The following is a 15,000-nucleotide window of genomic DNA, read 5'->3' on the forward strand; positions in this document are numbered from 1 at the left end:
CTTCTCTTGCCTTTCCTGCTCCTTCAGCGCCAGCTTACGTTCGTGCTCGAGGCGCCGGGCAAGCTGTTTGGCCGAGATCTTCTTCGCGGACGGTTTCTCGCTAGCAGGCGTTAGCGATGACTCTTCCTTGTTCGGCGTACAGAGCGCATAAACGTCCTCCTCGCTCGAACTGACTATTATCTGTTGATCGGTGGTGTCCGCTTTATCAGGTGACGAGCCATCTTCCGCATCCGTACCTGCCGGTTTTGCGCTCTCGCTGGCCGGAGTTGGATCAGCAACAGTAGCAGGCGTTGCAGCGTCATCTAAAATGATCACTTCTGGTTCGGATTTTCCTACAACAATTAGTTCGTCACCATTGCTTTGCTGGGCCGAGGTACGGACCACCTTGGCCAGGTGCAGTCCACCGTGGTTGCCATCGCAGGACGGTTTGCGTTTGCGCGTTTCGACCGGTTCTCCACTGGTCGCCGATTCCGACTGTAACGATCCGATCGAGGAGGTCGCTCCGGGTGACTTTACCAGAAACGTTAATCTGCTTTGTTTCAGTTTTTTGCCACTATTTGGAGCCGGAGCCGGAGCCGGAGCAGGAGCAGGAGCAGGTAGCTGCTGGGTAGAGACCGACTCGTCCATCGTAAGGTCCACGATGTGCATAACGTTGAGTTAAAAGAACGGACAGGTACCATAGGCAGCGGCCTGGACGGAGCACAATTTGCTGCAGCGCTATGGACCGCGACACGGAAAAAATCACACAAAATTACGGGTTTAATTTCCCCCGAAAACTGTTTTCCCAAAAATCCGCCAGCAAGATCAAATTGGCGGGAAATGCGGGACTGTCAAAATAACTTGCCATAAACCCACTAGGCCAGTTGACGAGGCCTCGAAAAGGATCGCAAAAGTCGACCCATGAACGGTAATATTGGGGTGTGAAACCGACAAAAATCACAAATTATAGTAAAATATAGTTAATTTCTTCAGATCCAGTTGTTTGCAATTCTATTTTCTACCCTACATTTACCGTTTATTTGAATTCTGTACCACAGGGTGACCCAACCATAAGAATTTGAGCTACTTTGAGCCATTTCAAACATTTTTATGGCGACGGTTAGTGGAACGTGTTTTCCGAAAAGTTGTTAAAAGTGGAAAAGATCATCAGACTAAACAAAGATGTTCCTTACAGCATATAAATGCAGAGACGTAATCATATTTAACGCGCAAAAGCAAAAATTCAAAGTGCTTTCGTTAACACGTGCTCGACCACTAGGGGATGAATTTTCTAAAAATCTGTAAAAACGAAAAAGTAAGGAAAAATACTCTGGTAGCATCTCTACTGTAGCTTAATGACAACATAATTAACCCTTTAATGTTGTAAATGTGTTCGCATTCTCTCCCGCTCGAGCTCTTGTAATTTTCCAGAACACGAACAACATGTTCTCTTTCATTAGAAAAATCTCAATTCCCGCTCACACTCTCAATGCTTTAAAACAGAATTCTACACCCAGCAGATCCTGCCCGAGAAGGCTAGGGGCGTCCGAAAGCTCATCGTGATAGAGAGAATCCACGTTTCCCCTACCGATATCGATGATGTCGAGCATGTTCGTTCGCCGTTCGTTGTGGCTAGTTACACTCCATCCACTTTCTGAAGCCGCACAAAGACAGAACTGAGAACTGTTTTTTAACCTATCTTAGCACGAAAATTTCTGATGCATTGAATTTTACTCAACGATCTAGCTAATTTTTTTGCTTACCATATTTCAAGAAAACACGGAAAATTACCACTTACTGCAATCACAAGTTTAAAACAATCCGGAAATTATAAAACTATTATATTATTATTACAAGTTAAATCACAAGGTCCACAAGTTAAAATTACGGGTGCGACTGTAGAAGGTAAGCTGAGTGTCTGTAGAAAAATGGTTGGACGGAAATGTTTTTGAGCACGAGCTCACGCTCTTATTTTCAGTTCGACGGTCGAGGCGTGCGGTTGTGCAAACGTTCGTTCCATCTTTGTGCCGTGTGTTTGATGGTAATAAATAAGGATAAACCAGCAGCATCCTTCTGAGTTTGAAGTGATTACAGTGAGAAAGCTGCTGCTTATCCTGGCTGTCGCCATCATCCGCCATTTACGCTTTGGATTGATTCAGATTCAGTTTAGGAAATTTTTGAAGATTTCCCCTTTTTAGCAAACTTGTGATACTCGAATTCTTTGGTGGAAAAATCCATTAAACAACCCCTCGGGGGAGGACTCGCTGTGTTGCGCGTTGGACGCGACTGATAACGTGTCGTAACGCGGTGATGATTAGCGGTGCGGTGGTGCATCAGCAAAGCAGCGTGAAAATCGCGTCGAGTATTCGCGTTTCGCGCGTGAAGGCGCGCGTGTGCTCATCGCATTTTCCGACCCTGGCGTGTTTGCACCAATCCGAGTAGGCGCCTACTGTACTGATGGGCCTGTGATGATTGGCGCCACAGTTGAAGGATAGAGAAAGAGAAAATTTATCTCCCCCCCTGCAGGGGCTCATCAAAGTTACCATAGCAACCGATTATCGGCCGAGTCTTGAGCTACAGATTATGCAGAGCGATACTAACGTGCATTTCCAACCTTCCATCCAACAGCAGCTTTGTGAGTGAAAAATCAAACAAGTAAAAAAAAACCCTAACCAGTGGCTCTAGGAGCATTTACCAAAGATCGTCGGTGATCTTAGGCGTTAGTGTTGAAGGAAAAGGAGAAGAAAAGACTAAGGAAGAGTGTCGGTCCAGGTCGAGTGGTGAGTGCGAGTTGGTCAGTTTGGAAAGAGGAAGGAAAACACCGTGAAACTCCATCGCAAGGAACCGTCCAGCAGCAGCCTCATCGCGAGAGTGGAAATCCGTGGCAGAGCAGCAACAAACAGAAGCAGCGAGCGAGGAAGAGGACGAGGAGGAGGTAATGCATATAGACAAATAGAGACGAAGAGAGGGTGCAATCATGGTATGGCGAGTTATAATTGCCCAAATGTTTTTGCTGTGCCCCCCCCAACGCACGGATGTTGGGGTTTTGGGGATCACTACACCGAACGTCGGTGAACTTTACCGGAAAAAGGCGATAGAGAGCACAAAAATGAAGACATTGGCCGCCGTGGATCGCACCCACACATGCCACGAGCAGCCACATGGTGGATGAATGAAGTTCGGTACAGTTAATCGCATTTTTGTCTTGAACTATTCCTTCAAACCCGCTCACCACTTCCTCCGCTGGTCAGTTGCCCGGACGGTGATGGTCCGATAGGCATCCAAAGTTTTCGGATGTGGCTGCCCCGGGGCCTAGGGGTTGGAAATTACATCAGGATACTCGCGCGGCGGCGGCCCAATCCGTGGTGAGCGACGGTGTGTACCGTACCGTGATAGGAAGCCATAATGCGCTCGGCCATTTCGGGGAAGGGGATTTCGGAGTTCGGAGTGGAATGGAATGGAATAGAATGGAATGGGAGACAGAGGGAAAACCGAAACGCGTTGTACATAAATATTGTAATGAAGAGGGGAGCAAGGCACACAACGCTCTGTGCGCTCTGTGTGTGACAAAATATACGGCCACAGGGAAGGGGCGCATTTGTGCATCGTCTACGAGAGTGTGTGCGGTTGAGGGAAAACCTTCAATCATCGGGAGAGAACCAGATCCTTTTTCCGGTTCTCCGGTATCGAGGGGTTGAAGGTTGAAGCGGGCGTTGTGCACTCCCCGAACCACGAGCATCGCCCGAGAACAAGGGGTGTTCAGTTCGACCTGCTCGCTATCACGGTGCGCGTGTATGTGTGCGATATGTCTGCTGGCCAACAACGCACCAAAGAAGGATGCATCAAGGAAGACTGAACTATCAGAACAGAAATAATGAAATTGATGAGGATATCCTGTGGTCTAAGGAGGCCAATGAAGCCTACTAATGCTTCTTCTTGCTCCTGATCCCAGGAAACGGGGAAATGTGGGTCAATTCGCAATCGACCCGTCATCGAGGCCAACTTTCGATCCAATTTATCATACTCGCCTTAAGAGTGTGATGCCGAAGAATTGATGGAAAGATTAAGACCCCTTCGAACCCTTTTTGCCACCTCTTTTGAGCACCTGCTGGGTGATGGGCGGCATGATTGAAACGTTTAGATAACCCCGTGCACTGTGCGCTTGGTGATCGTCGACGAGATCTCGTCGATCTCGCGGGGGAAGGTGAGCCCATTATCGCCGTTTCGTAACCAAATCTGCAGCAGCAAAAGCAAACACACAACCGGGGAGCAGCCGAGCGATGCCGACTTCCTTCGCAGAGCAGCAGCAGCAGCAGCAGCAAACGGGATCCGCGGAAAGGTGCGATGCGAAGATGATTCACGCACTCCGGCAGATGGACTTCTAACGGGGCCCTCTTTCGCCGGGCGCCGGTAAATCGGAAAACAGACAACAAAAAGAAAAACCCATAGATGATGTAGCCCGGGGGGGGGGGGGGGGGAAACGACCATCCATTAGATCCAAGACCGGCGAGTGGATGGTTTGATCGAAAGCAAACACTCGAAACGGGTGCACCGCGGTCCAGACGGTTGATTATTAACCGAAGATTATCCAACGCCAACACGCAGCGAGGTCAGCGAGATACGAAAATTTGAATTCCGATCGTCGATGGCGGTTTGGAGCCCAAATTGGAGTCCCAATTCCGATGCTGCTGATGCTGGCTAGCTGGTTGGCAGGTTTTTCCTTTCCTTCCTCGAAATGATTGCGTTCGAACGCACATTATCATCATTCCAATATCATTTGTTTTTTTCCTCTCTCTCTGTTTTACTCTCTCTGCGCTGGTCCGTGGTGGAAATCGAGCTCATTTGGCGTTCACTCGCGCGCTTTCTCGTTCCGATGCTTTTGGAAATCGGACGCGTGTGATATGATTGAACACTCCACCTCGGTCGCCGGTCTTATCAAGCGCAAAGCAGCGGCAACAGAGTGGGTGGGGAAGCAGCTTGTCATTGCAATTAGTTGGCACACATTTGAGAGTGATGGAAATGGCCAAACACGGAAAACTAACGCTTGTTGCAAACACGTGTTGCACTTTATGTCGAATTCGATATGTTTTACATGTTGACCTACGCGCAGTCAACGTCAGGGGCAGCCTCGGCAGGGCTCATACATCACGGGCACCGCGGAGGTCTACGTGAAACCCTGTGGCCCTGGCCGCACACAAACACGTGCGCACACTAACGCTACACAGGCTACATGGTTGGCAGAAGGCGCAGGCACAGAATCAGCCATCCGAGGCGCCGTCCATCGAGCATGATTATAGCCAAACACATTGGATGCTAGGGGAGAGACGGTGCGGTGTGGATACGTGCCACCACCGTGACGCATTCGCGCAAGTGAGGGCGCGTGCCTTTGGCCATAGCCACATGCGCAGCCCGGTTGGTTTGCGTTGCGCCAACCAACAACGATGTTGCGGGTCAATCAGTCCCCCGGGACCGGACGTTATAGTGTTCGCTGGGATGGGAGCACCTGGCCGAGCCGAGTTGCGAGTCGAAACGTGTTACGGAAGTGTCACTGAACCGTCGCTCTGCTGCTCTTTCTCCAGCGATTTAATTTTATTGGCCAGCCAGCCAGCCGGCGAGCCAGCCAGAGGGGCAGCGTACCGTGATGTTGACCGCTCTCTTTGTGCCGCGTGCTCGCCGTGAACCTTCGGCAGGGTGGTGAAAATTTGTGGGTGAAATTTGGAAATTTGTTGCCCCGGAAAATTAATACAGTGGCCCCAGCGAGTGTAGCGGGGTGGGACGGGGGTTGAATTACAGAAATCATCGGCGCGGAGTGGTCGAGCCCATATAACCCCTTGTTGTAAACGCAGATGTAGCAAGCACTCGCGCGATCGCGCCACCAGAGAGAGAGAGAGGTAATTGTGATGTTTTTTTGTGTTTAAGGAGGGGGGGGCGGAGGGTGGTTCACCGTTTCACAATGATCCGCGGGCGCTTCCACCAACCATACATATTCCACATTTGATGATCGTTCGGGTATCTGATCACGGATCGCCGGTGACCCCTTTTGGGAAAGTGCAGCGCAGTCCTTATCTCTTCCAAGCAGAGATCCGAACGGAGATTCCCGTCCGTACGGGTATTAAATTATGACGTCCTTGTTTCCTCAGCGTTTTGCTCGCTGCGCTGAGCGTTTCGGATTGATTCGGACCGGGGCTCTGCTTTTTCCTCGCCTTCCCAGTGGCCGATGAATGAAAAGACCATTTTGCAATGGGGTGCGGCCTCGGGAAAACTAATCACGAGCGGCACAAATTCGTGAGGATGCTGCTCGGTCGCTGCTCGGTCGCTGCTCGGCCCCGGTCGAATACATAACCGGGTAGGGGACGGACTTTCGATCCCCCGGGTTCAACGCGCCGCTCTGCTCCCTCGGCTTTGTTACAGTTCCTGCAGCGTGCACGCGTTGGTCCTTGTTCTGTTTTTTTTTCTTTTCTTCTTCCTTTCCACATTTCCTTCTCTGTGTGTTCGCTCCGATTTTATCCAAAACCAGACACGCACACACAGAGAGAAAAAGAGAGGACCCTCGCAGGCGTGTTTTGGCATCAGGAATCCGGGATTTCCTTTACATTCATCCTCAGCATAAGCATAAACAGTGAGCGGAAAGGATGCTCCGTTGGCCTCCGGTGACGTTCCTCCGTTGTGGCCACAGGCCGGGACCGACAAATACACACGCAAGAATATGAAGTTTTGGGATTGTGAATGGATGAATTATATCGCGCGCGCTCGGGACTCTCGGAACCTGAAAACCATTATCCTGTACGCGCTCGCACCGCACCCGGGGTTTTTTTTCGGGGGTGTAAATGGCGAGATATTTTTCATTAATTTTCGCATAATTTAAACCATTCTTCCACTTTTTCTCTTTTGCTCCGTTCCAGCGGGGGCCAAGTATTTTTGGCCAATTGGCAATGTGTCCGGTTCCAAGGATAGCGAGCGTGTGGGAGTGTATTGCTTTTGTCGTGTTTTTTTTTTGCGTGGCGAGGGTGGCAGGATTCTCATCATTAATTCAACTACGAGCGGTTCACTTTCACCCCCCCAGGAACTCGGTTGCTATTGTCGCTTTTCTCATGCTGGGGTAGCGGCGCTCGAACTGGAGGAGCATCTTGTTTGGAAATATTGTTTAGAACAATTGTGCCCTGCCATTGTGATGGGCATTCCAATTTTCCTGCCTACACCAAGGTCCTTCCTGCCATTCTATTTCCCCGCGCATTGAAAAGGTGGCCACAGAGACGATTAGCTTCACGTTGTTGTTGTGGTGCTCCTTCTGCACGAAGCGGCGTTAGGTCCTCGACCGATGAGAAAGCTATTTACCCCACCCAGAGGCCATAAGGCACCCAGTTCCGTGGCCGGGGGGGGGGGGGGGCATGCATGGCAGGCGGTGATCTACGCGGTGGTGGTGGCGGTGGCCGTTAACAGTTATTATGATAATGTGTGAACTGTTTGCTCCTTTCACATACAGCGCCACCATCATCATCATCATCGTGATGGGGGTCGACCACGGGTCTTGCGGGTCTCGTTGGTTGCGCGGACATCCATCCCCCACAAAGCTCACACGTCTCACACCACGAAGTAAAAAATGCCTCGAAACGCTTCAGAAGGCACACACGCCGCCGGAGATCGGGATAAAGAAGAGCTGAGTAGCGGCGTGGTGGTAGCGATGATAAAACCCAAATGAAATAAAAAGAAAGAAAAAAAAAACGGTACCTTTCCTGCACACGGTACACCAGACCATCTGCTGTGTTGCCCCGTTGGTGCTGTTGCTGCTGTGAGAGTGCTTCGTGGCTGCTCACTGGGTTGTGCGTGAAAAGGAGCCTTTTTCCGTCTTCTGCTGTCGTGTGTCGTGCTGCTCGACGAGCCTCGACGTTCCTGTGGCTCATGCCAGCCGGTCTGTATATATGGGAAGGATATGCTGCCTATGCTGTTGCACTGCACCCTCGGCTCGGCGAAGATCGTTCAAATGTATGCAGCCCAAGGGAGCATTGATCGGAGGCTTCGGCGGGGGACATGATCCTTTCAGTTTTTTTTTCTATCTTTCTCGTTACGCTGCTGCTGCTGCTGCTGCTGCTGGCGCTGGTTCTGCTCCGTCATAAATTCCTTGTGACAATGGGCTCAAGAGGGAGGGGCTGTTGGAAGAAAGCTGGAGGAGCAGGAGCAGGAGAACTGGCAAACATCTGTTTTTTAAACACGAAAGACACGCACAACACTCCAGGGTGGACTGTTTGTGCAAACGGTCGGGCTGGCAGCACGAGAGGCAGACGACTGATCATGTTTACGCACCAATCGGATCCCGGCGGCTGGAAGTTTGTATTTGTTTCAGCTTCTTGTCCGCCGATTCCTTGCGCTGCATCCCATCGCGGTCAATCACGGCCAGAATCAGGTCAGACCAGGCCGATAAATACCGATTGGCCGATTTGTTTGTGTCGGTTCTAGTTTGGTCTCCGACAGACTGACTTCTTTGAGTAATTCCCGAGCGAATCGAGCAACAACAACAGTTGCGTCAATGCCAAAACTCCTCCAACAGACGCATACAGCACAACGGATGCATCGGTGAGGCATGGATTGTTTTGTTTTCGATGCAGCAGCAACAACAACCCCTTCCCCCCTTACACACTTGGTTGCATGTGTGTGGTGAGGCCATTTGCAACTATGGAATTTAGTTGCAACGCGTTGCATGCGTGCGATCCGACGACGACGATTGCTGGCGTTCGAGCGCAGGAGGGAGAAAGAGAGTAACGAATATCGAAACAGAAAACGGAAGCCTCTAATGCCTCCGGAACTTGACCGAGGCCGCTATAGCACCCGCGCTGCGGTGCTCTATATGCTGCGAGTTCTAAGCTCCCACATGCTGCTCATAACGTTTTTTTTTCTTTCTGTGCTCTTCGTTGCATGCTATACCACCACCAGCAGCAGCAGCAACAGCAGCACCACCAGTGGAGGGCAGATCGATGGTAGGAGACCTGGGCTGGGCTGGGCTGGGCTGGTGTACGCCACGCCAACCGGGTGCACGGCATATGTGGTGCGTTCCGTATTTATGACCGAGCGCGCGCGCCCGTCTGTGCGCTATGCTCCGCGTTGGTGATCTTCATCGTGCTTCGATGCTTGTGCGCTTCTGTTGCCTTTGCTGGCTGCCTCCAACGTATGTGTGTGTTGGTGCCCAGTTTCTCTTCTCGTTCATCTCTGATTTTTTTTTGTTGCTTCTTCTTCCTTTTCGCTCGATCACATGGCAAGTTACCGTTCCATCGAGCCAGTCAGCCAGCCAGCCAGCCAGCCAGGGCTTGAGGGCTTGAGTGATCCGGTAAAGTTAGACGATCGATCACTGATTCACCTGGTGCCCGCCGTTAAGTGCGTAATTATTACGGGATTTACTGTGCACCTCCCGCTCCACCGGGGGGGCGGATGCGATGGGTGAAGAGGTAACTCGGCTCGGCTAGTTCGGGGTTCTACACTGAAAACTTTTGCGAAATGGAATTGTGTTAACTAGAATGTTTTTAAAGGAAAAAAGAAACGAACAAACCTTCCTACCCTGCACTGTTTCAAAGACTGCAAGCGTAAAATGTGAGAATTTCGGCAGCAACGTCTACTAGGATGGTAGCGGCGCGCTCACAGTTGCTATGATGATGTGGCAACCATCGAACGATATCGAACGAAATCACATTCACTGAAGCGTTGCTCTGGGTTTCAAGTTGACGCCCAGCGTGGCTGCTACTAGTGGCGTCGTCGTCGTCGGCCATGTATCTGCTTGCTTCCGTATGCACATACATTTGGCTTCCCGATGGTAATTATGGCGGGCCCGTCGCTGGCCTTTAGCCACAGGACTTTGCCTCACCTTTCGGTCACCGTTCGGTCGGTCGGTCGGGGTGTGTCTAATGCTGTGTTGTTTGTTATTGATGTCACCATCGCGGCTGCTTTGCAATGACGTACTTTTGGCTTCAGGGCGGATTATCCTACATTACGAAAACGATTGTAGAAAGGGGTTTGTCCCCCCCAAACCCCCCTGGGGGTCAGTCGATTCGGAATCCATTTTGACGTGGCTTAGTTTTATACAACTGTAACAAGGAGAACTATATCAAGGAAGCGAAAAAAAAATCTAGCAGCATATCTCGGGTGCTAGATGCTGGTGTGGAACGCTTGAGAGCTGACGGCCATTGTTCGTTCGACGTTCTGTTCTTCAAGTCAAGCATTTCCCGGTCACTATTCGAGGGCTGAGGCTCATCAAATCATGAAAAGGATGCCGCGATTTGATGATACGGCACATCCTTTCACTCAGTGCTGCTTAGACACGAGTGCATCTTCTCACCATAGTTCTTTGTGTGCGCAGAGACCGGTGGACCCAGGAACCTGGTGCTGTAGCACCCCTAGAAGAAGGAGGAAAAAAACCGCTGAACTTTGCATGCTCTTTGAATAGAATGCAACTTGAGCCAAGGAGAGAAGTGCTCGTAGGCACCCAAGAGGGGTTGGAGAAAGAAGGCAAAAAAAAAGAATAATATCGATTGATCGCTGGGAAACACTAGCTGCCGGACTGGCGCAGAAGGACGAGTGCAGCCTAGTGGGTGTGGGTTACAGGAATACCGGATGCTGTGGATGATGATGGTGCTTCGAAACAGAAGAACTGCTCATTCAACATATTGTCAAGAGGAAATTGAATAATGAGAGGGTGGTGCTGAGCTCCCTCTCAGCTCAGGATAGGGATTGGTGTCGGTGTGTCTGTGTCGGGATGGATTGTGTGATGCACAGAACCCCCTTCCGAGCGATGCAGAGCTGTTCTCAATCGTCCTTCCATGCGCATTACTGCCTACTGGATTGCACGGAATTTCTATGCCATTCTCCCCATTCGCGAGATGGAAAATGAAATGAAATTTTCCGTCTTTTTTTGTGGTGCAGTAGAAGTGAATGTACGTAAAGTGTGGAGCTTACGAAGTCAAATGAAATCTATGACGAGACGCAAAAACACTCGAAATGGCATCCGTCCGTTGGATGTCCTTTTGCGGCTGCAGCTGGTGCTGGCTGGTGAGTCACCGGACCGGGGTGTAGCAGAAATCCGCTCTTCTTTCTCTGATGATTTGCAGGAAGTTGTCTTTTGGGTGACGTGCGCGACAAACGGCGAATAATTCGCCGCGAAAGATTTTCCTTCTATCTCCCGGCCTCGGTCACACCGAGAAGGAAGGAATTTGTGCCCTGGTCATTTTCACGTCACCGTCACCGGTGTTTGTTTTTTGGGGCAAAGCTGCCCGGCCGCCCGGCTCGTGGTTCGTGGTCGGCCAACACGAGTTGGTGTCTGCGAAGAAGGCCGTCTGCTGCTGCTGCTGAAAAAACGCGGTGAATGTTCGCGGTGTGTCTTCCCGTAGGTGGACAGAACTTTATGCGCCGTTATAAAAATAGCATCATCATCCTCCCGCCGGCTGAACGTCGCACGACGACACCACGACAAGACGAAGATCGTCTGCACCGAGCGCGCTCTGCCTTCGGAGTCGACGTTTTAAAGGAAACAAAAACAAGTTAATGTAGAATTAAACTTGTACAGAAACACTTGCCTTCTGCGCGGTCTTCAGGCGGGAATTGAATTATTATCAAATTATCTCCGGATCTGTCCCAGCGCGTTTTATCGCGTTTGCCTCCACCAGAAAGCCCCCCAGCCCAGCCTCGTTAAGATGATGCCTCTAAAAAGGAGCAGATGGGGGTCGAAAAAGTCGCCTCAGTTTTGCAGCTGCAGGGCCGGGGCCAGCGGGAGCTCCTTAATGAGTCATTTGTATGCTAAACCGTCGCGCGTATCGGTCCGCTCTGTTCTTCTATTTTTGCACAACAGCTGGCCGGGGGCGCGCTTCTCTTCCGGGCAACAGTCTAATGCATTCTTATGTTGAATTACGCGGAAAAAGATGCGCGCATAAATGCCGCGACAAAGCACATATTGCTGCTGCTGCTCGTGATGGTTCGTCTATTGAATTGCGGGATTGCGTTGCGATCGAAGAGATACGTCACAGGCCTTTGAGGCAGAGGTTAAAATTTCACCCAAAAGCATGTGGCAACATAAATTGAGGAGAAATTCTACCAGCACGCGTGCTATCATCGATGCAGCACTGAAGGGTGTTTAAACGTTCGTTCTGGAGCCACCGGGAGAGAGGGTGAATATTTGATAACCCGAAAACCGGCACCGAGCTTGGTGCTTCCGTTCACGACGTTTACGTGGCCCTCTCTTTCTCCGATGGAAAATGAATTACGCCCAGGACACGCCATTAGCCCTCTCTACGCACCGATATTCAATAAATAGCCCAGTGCTCAGCTCCCTCCAGGTGCAGATGGAGGGTTACCGGAAGTAAATCGAATTAATGGTGTGCATAAAGGGTCCTTTCCCCCACCCCCACCGCCTGATAAAAAAGGGTGAGTAACGGTGGAGTGGAGCAGCCAAGCGAACGATCATTGGTGAGCCATAAAAATACACGAACGATAAAGGGGGGGCATGGGAGGGAAAAATGTCGCCATGGCGCCGATCGCGGGTGGACGAGCGAGGGTCCATTCGGTTGGCTTCTTTCCCTTTCGTCTGTAAGTTGATCCGAGCACACTGATTAATCGCCAGAACGTGTGGCTAACGTTCACAACGTGGCACGGCCCGTTTCTCATAAACACTAAGGTCAACGGAAGCACAACAATGTAACCGAACAGGATGACCGGACGTCGGTTCTCCCGTCTTGTTGGAGGCGAGCGTGTGGGCGAGGTGACAGCTGTTCCCCGGGTTCTTACCGAAAAAAGAAGGTAAATGACCCAGATCACGGCGTCCGGAACGTCCTTTCGGCACGCTTGCACCACCTTCTTCAGTGGTCTGAAGACCCCGAACGTCCACCTTTGCTAAGGATTTCTTTTTTTTCTTTCGACTGTTCTCCGATATGTTGATCCCTTTAAAACCATGAATCCGTACTGGCGGGCCAGACAAGCCACATCGCTTTTTTTGTTGTTGTTGTTGCTCTTGTCGTCACCGGATCCTGAGACCCTCTCGATCAAGATAGGGAAGTAGCGGTTGGCAGCAGCAGCAGCAGAACCGAACATCTGGTGTCGTCTGGTCGCTGGCATTTAAATCCTGGCTCTGTATGTATGGGTGTGGGGGCACGGGAATCCTTTTAAATACAATCGCGTCGGCCGTGCGGCCGTTGTGTGACTGCTGGTTGCCAAGGCTACGGAGCACACCTTTCGCCTCAAGGTCCTCTCACCGAGGACCGAAGGTGAGAGACGAGCAGGAATGGGTAAAAGGTCTATAAACTGCCGCTGCTGCCGCCGCCGCTGCTCCGTTTCCGACGTTTAATTCCTGAAATTCATTGGCACACAAAGCGAAGTGGCATGGCTTGACATGAAGCACGAACGTTTTTGGCTTTGTTCGCCTGCCCCGTTCTGCGATGGTAATGCATATATATTGTGCAACGGTGTGCGTGTTCCACGCACGTTGCTCCTGCTTCTTTGTGGGGTTGCATGACCCTGTGTGTGTTGGTGAGATACTCGCCACGAACTCGAATAGAGGACGAATAGAAGGGAAAACAAACCGCCAAGTTTTCCCTCGCCGAGTCCGGAAAACAAACCGGACGACCGTGGCGTTGGCGTCAGTGTCGGCGTCATCGTTCGTCCTTTCGCTCCTGCAAGTCCTGCCACCGATCGAACACACAGGCACCATCAACGTGACCAGCGAACCAGCGCTGAGAACGCTCACAACCACACAGGCACACGGGCACTTACGTGTCACACAATGAATACTGTTCCGACTGTTGATATTGGGGTGTTGTTTTTATCCTTTTTCTCCCCCTAAACGTGTTCCTGCTCGTGCTGCTTTGGGTTTTGTTGTAGCCAAAACCTTCCAGCCAGACAAGCTCGGGACGGGTCGAACCGATGACGCGAGTTCTCGGTAGCATAATTCTATGAACTTTTCACTGTAGCGAGAGGTGACACCCGCGATAGGGAAGGGTGATTCGGTCGGTGCAAGCTGCAACGCCGCTCCCGTCTCGTTTGCGAATCGTCATTCTCCCTGCCAGTGTGCAGCTTATCAATGTTGCATGTCCTTCAGCCCTCACACACCAGTAGTGGCCAATGGGTTGAGAAGGTTTAGATTCGCACACACTCCTGGTAACACCCTGATCGGCCGCATGTCCGGCATCATGTTATCGACTCTGCAATTATGGGCAATCGAGAGAGTTGGTGCATGGTGCTTTTTTACGCCATGCATGAATTATGCACGAGCTCTCGTTTCTGTAGAGAAATCAACGTGACACGCATACGACGGATCCTTGCTTCTGGTCCTGTTCCTGCCGATTGCAATTCTTTACAACGACGCACGGCGCAATTTGTGCGCACCAAGCGCACGAATATCTTTCCCCATTTTCCACGTCTCCGAAAGTCGTAAATACTCCCGGGTCCGATCCCTTTCTTTTGCGTTCCACGCTTTCGCCGATGCGCCGATGAAAGGAACACGTTTTATTGCGTATCTTCATCTTCGATGACGTCGTGACGCGCGTGTCGTGTCGTGTGCCTTTATCTCCGGCCCAACGTGGCGAGTCATTCAGTGACAAAAAAGGGAAATCGGGAAAATCTGCTGCTAACGGTGATACAGACACATGCACACAGATAAATGACGCAGCGCGGTGTGAGTCGTTGGTACGCGTTCTCCCATGTCATCATTGCTAGAAATCACTTACGATGGCAACAACGAGCGGACGACTGGCTTAAATTGTTCTTTTTCCTCTCTTACACTAATCTTCGATCCTAATGATGCGACGAATGCCAAACCAATCCTCAGTTCCTTGGTTTCCCTGATTAAATGTCCTTGTTTTGGGGCGGGTAGAGGATACCAAGAAACCATTGGTTGTCGTGATAGTGAACAAAATCACAGCTTCATCACAGCCTCGCCAGCACTGGTGTGATTAATGATGGCCAACTGTGCCCAGGGAGTGTGTGCGCTATTTGTTTATATGTTTTCGATAGAAAAAAGAGAAAAACTTTTTTTTTAATCCAAGTAATCTTAAC

The 15,000-nt window shown here is 50.7% G+C and overlaps 2 protein-coding genes across 3 annotated transcripts in view; one reads left to right on the forward strand and one right to left on the reverse strand.

Annotated features, from left to right (window-relative positions):
* LOC126579285 (chromatin assembly factor 1 subunit A-like) overlaps positions 1–779 on the reverse strand; it is a 2,760-nt gene extending 1,981 nt beyond the window's left edge. The window contains exon 1 of the mRNA XM_050242723.1: positions 1–779. This exon is cut by the window's left edge and continues 640 nt beyond it. Within this exon, the coding sequence (XP_050098680.1) occupies positions 1–648 (648 nt within the window). The 5' untranslated portion in view covers positions 649–779.
* A 1,181-nt stretch (positions 780–1,960) lies between these two features.
* Positions 1,961–15,000, forward strand: part of LOC126576379 (RNA-binding protein 24-B-like) — a 30,569-nt gene continuing 17,529 nt past the window's right edge. Inside the window, exons 1-2 of one of the 2 annotated variants that reach the window (XM_050237631.1) lie at positions 1,961–2,020; positions 2,608–2,914. The gene's annotated coding sequence lies outside the window, so the exon portion shown is untranslated. The remainder of the gene's footprint in view (positions 2,021–2,607; positions 2,915–15,000) is intronic. The other variant, XM_050237632.1, reaches the window with a different exon arrangement.

The sequence above is a fragment of the Anopheles aquasalis genome, chromosome 3 (genome assembly GCF_943734665.1).
Source record: "Anopheles aquasalis chromosome 3, idAnoAquaMG_Q_19, whole genome shotgun sequence".
Classification (NCBI taxonomy): Eukaryota; Metazoa; Arthropoda; class Insecta; order Diptera; family Culicidae; genus Anopheles; species Anopheles aquasalis.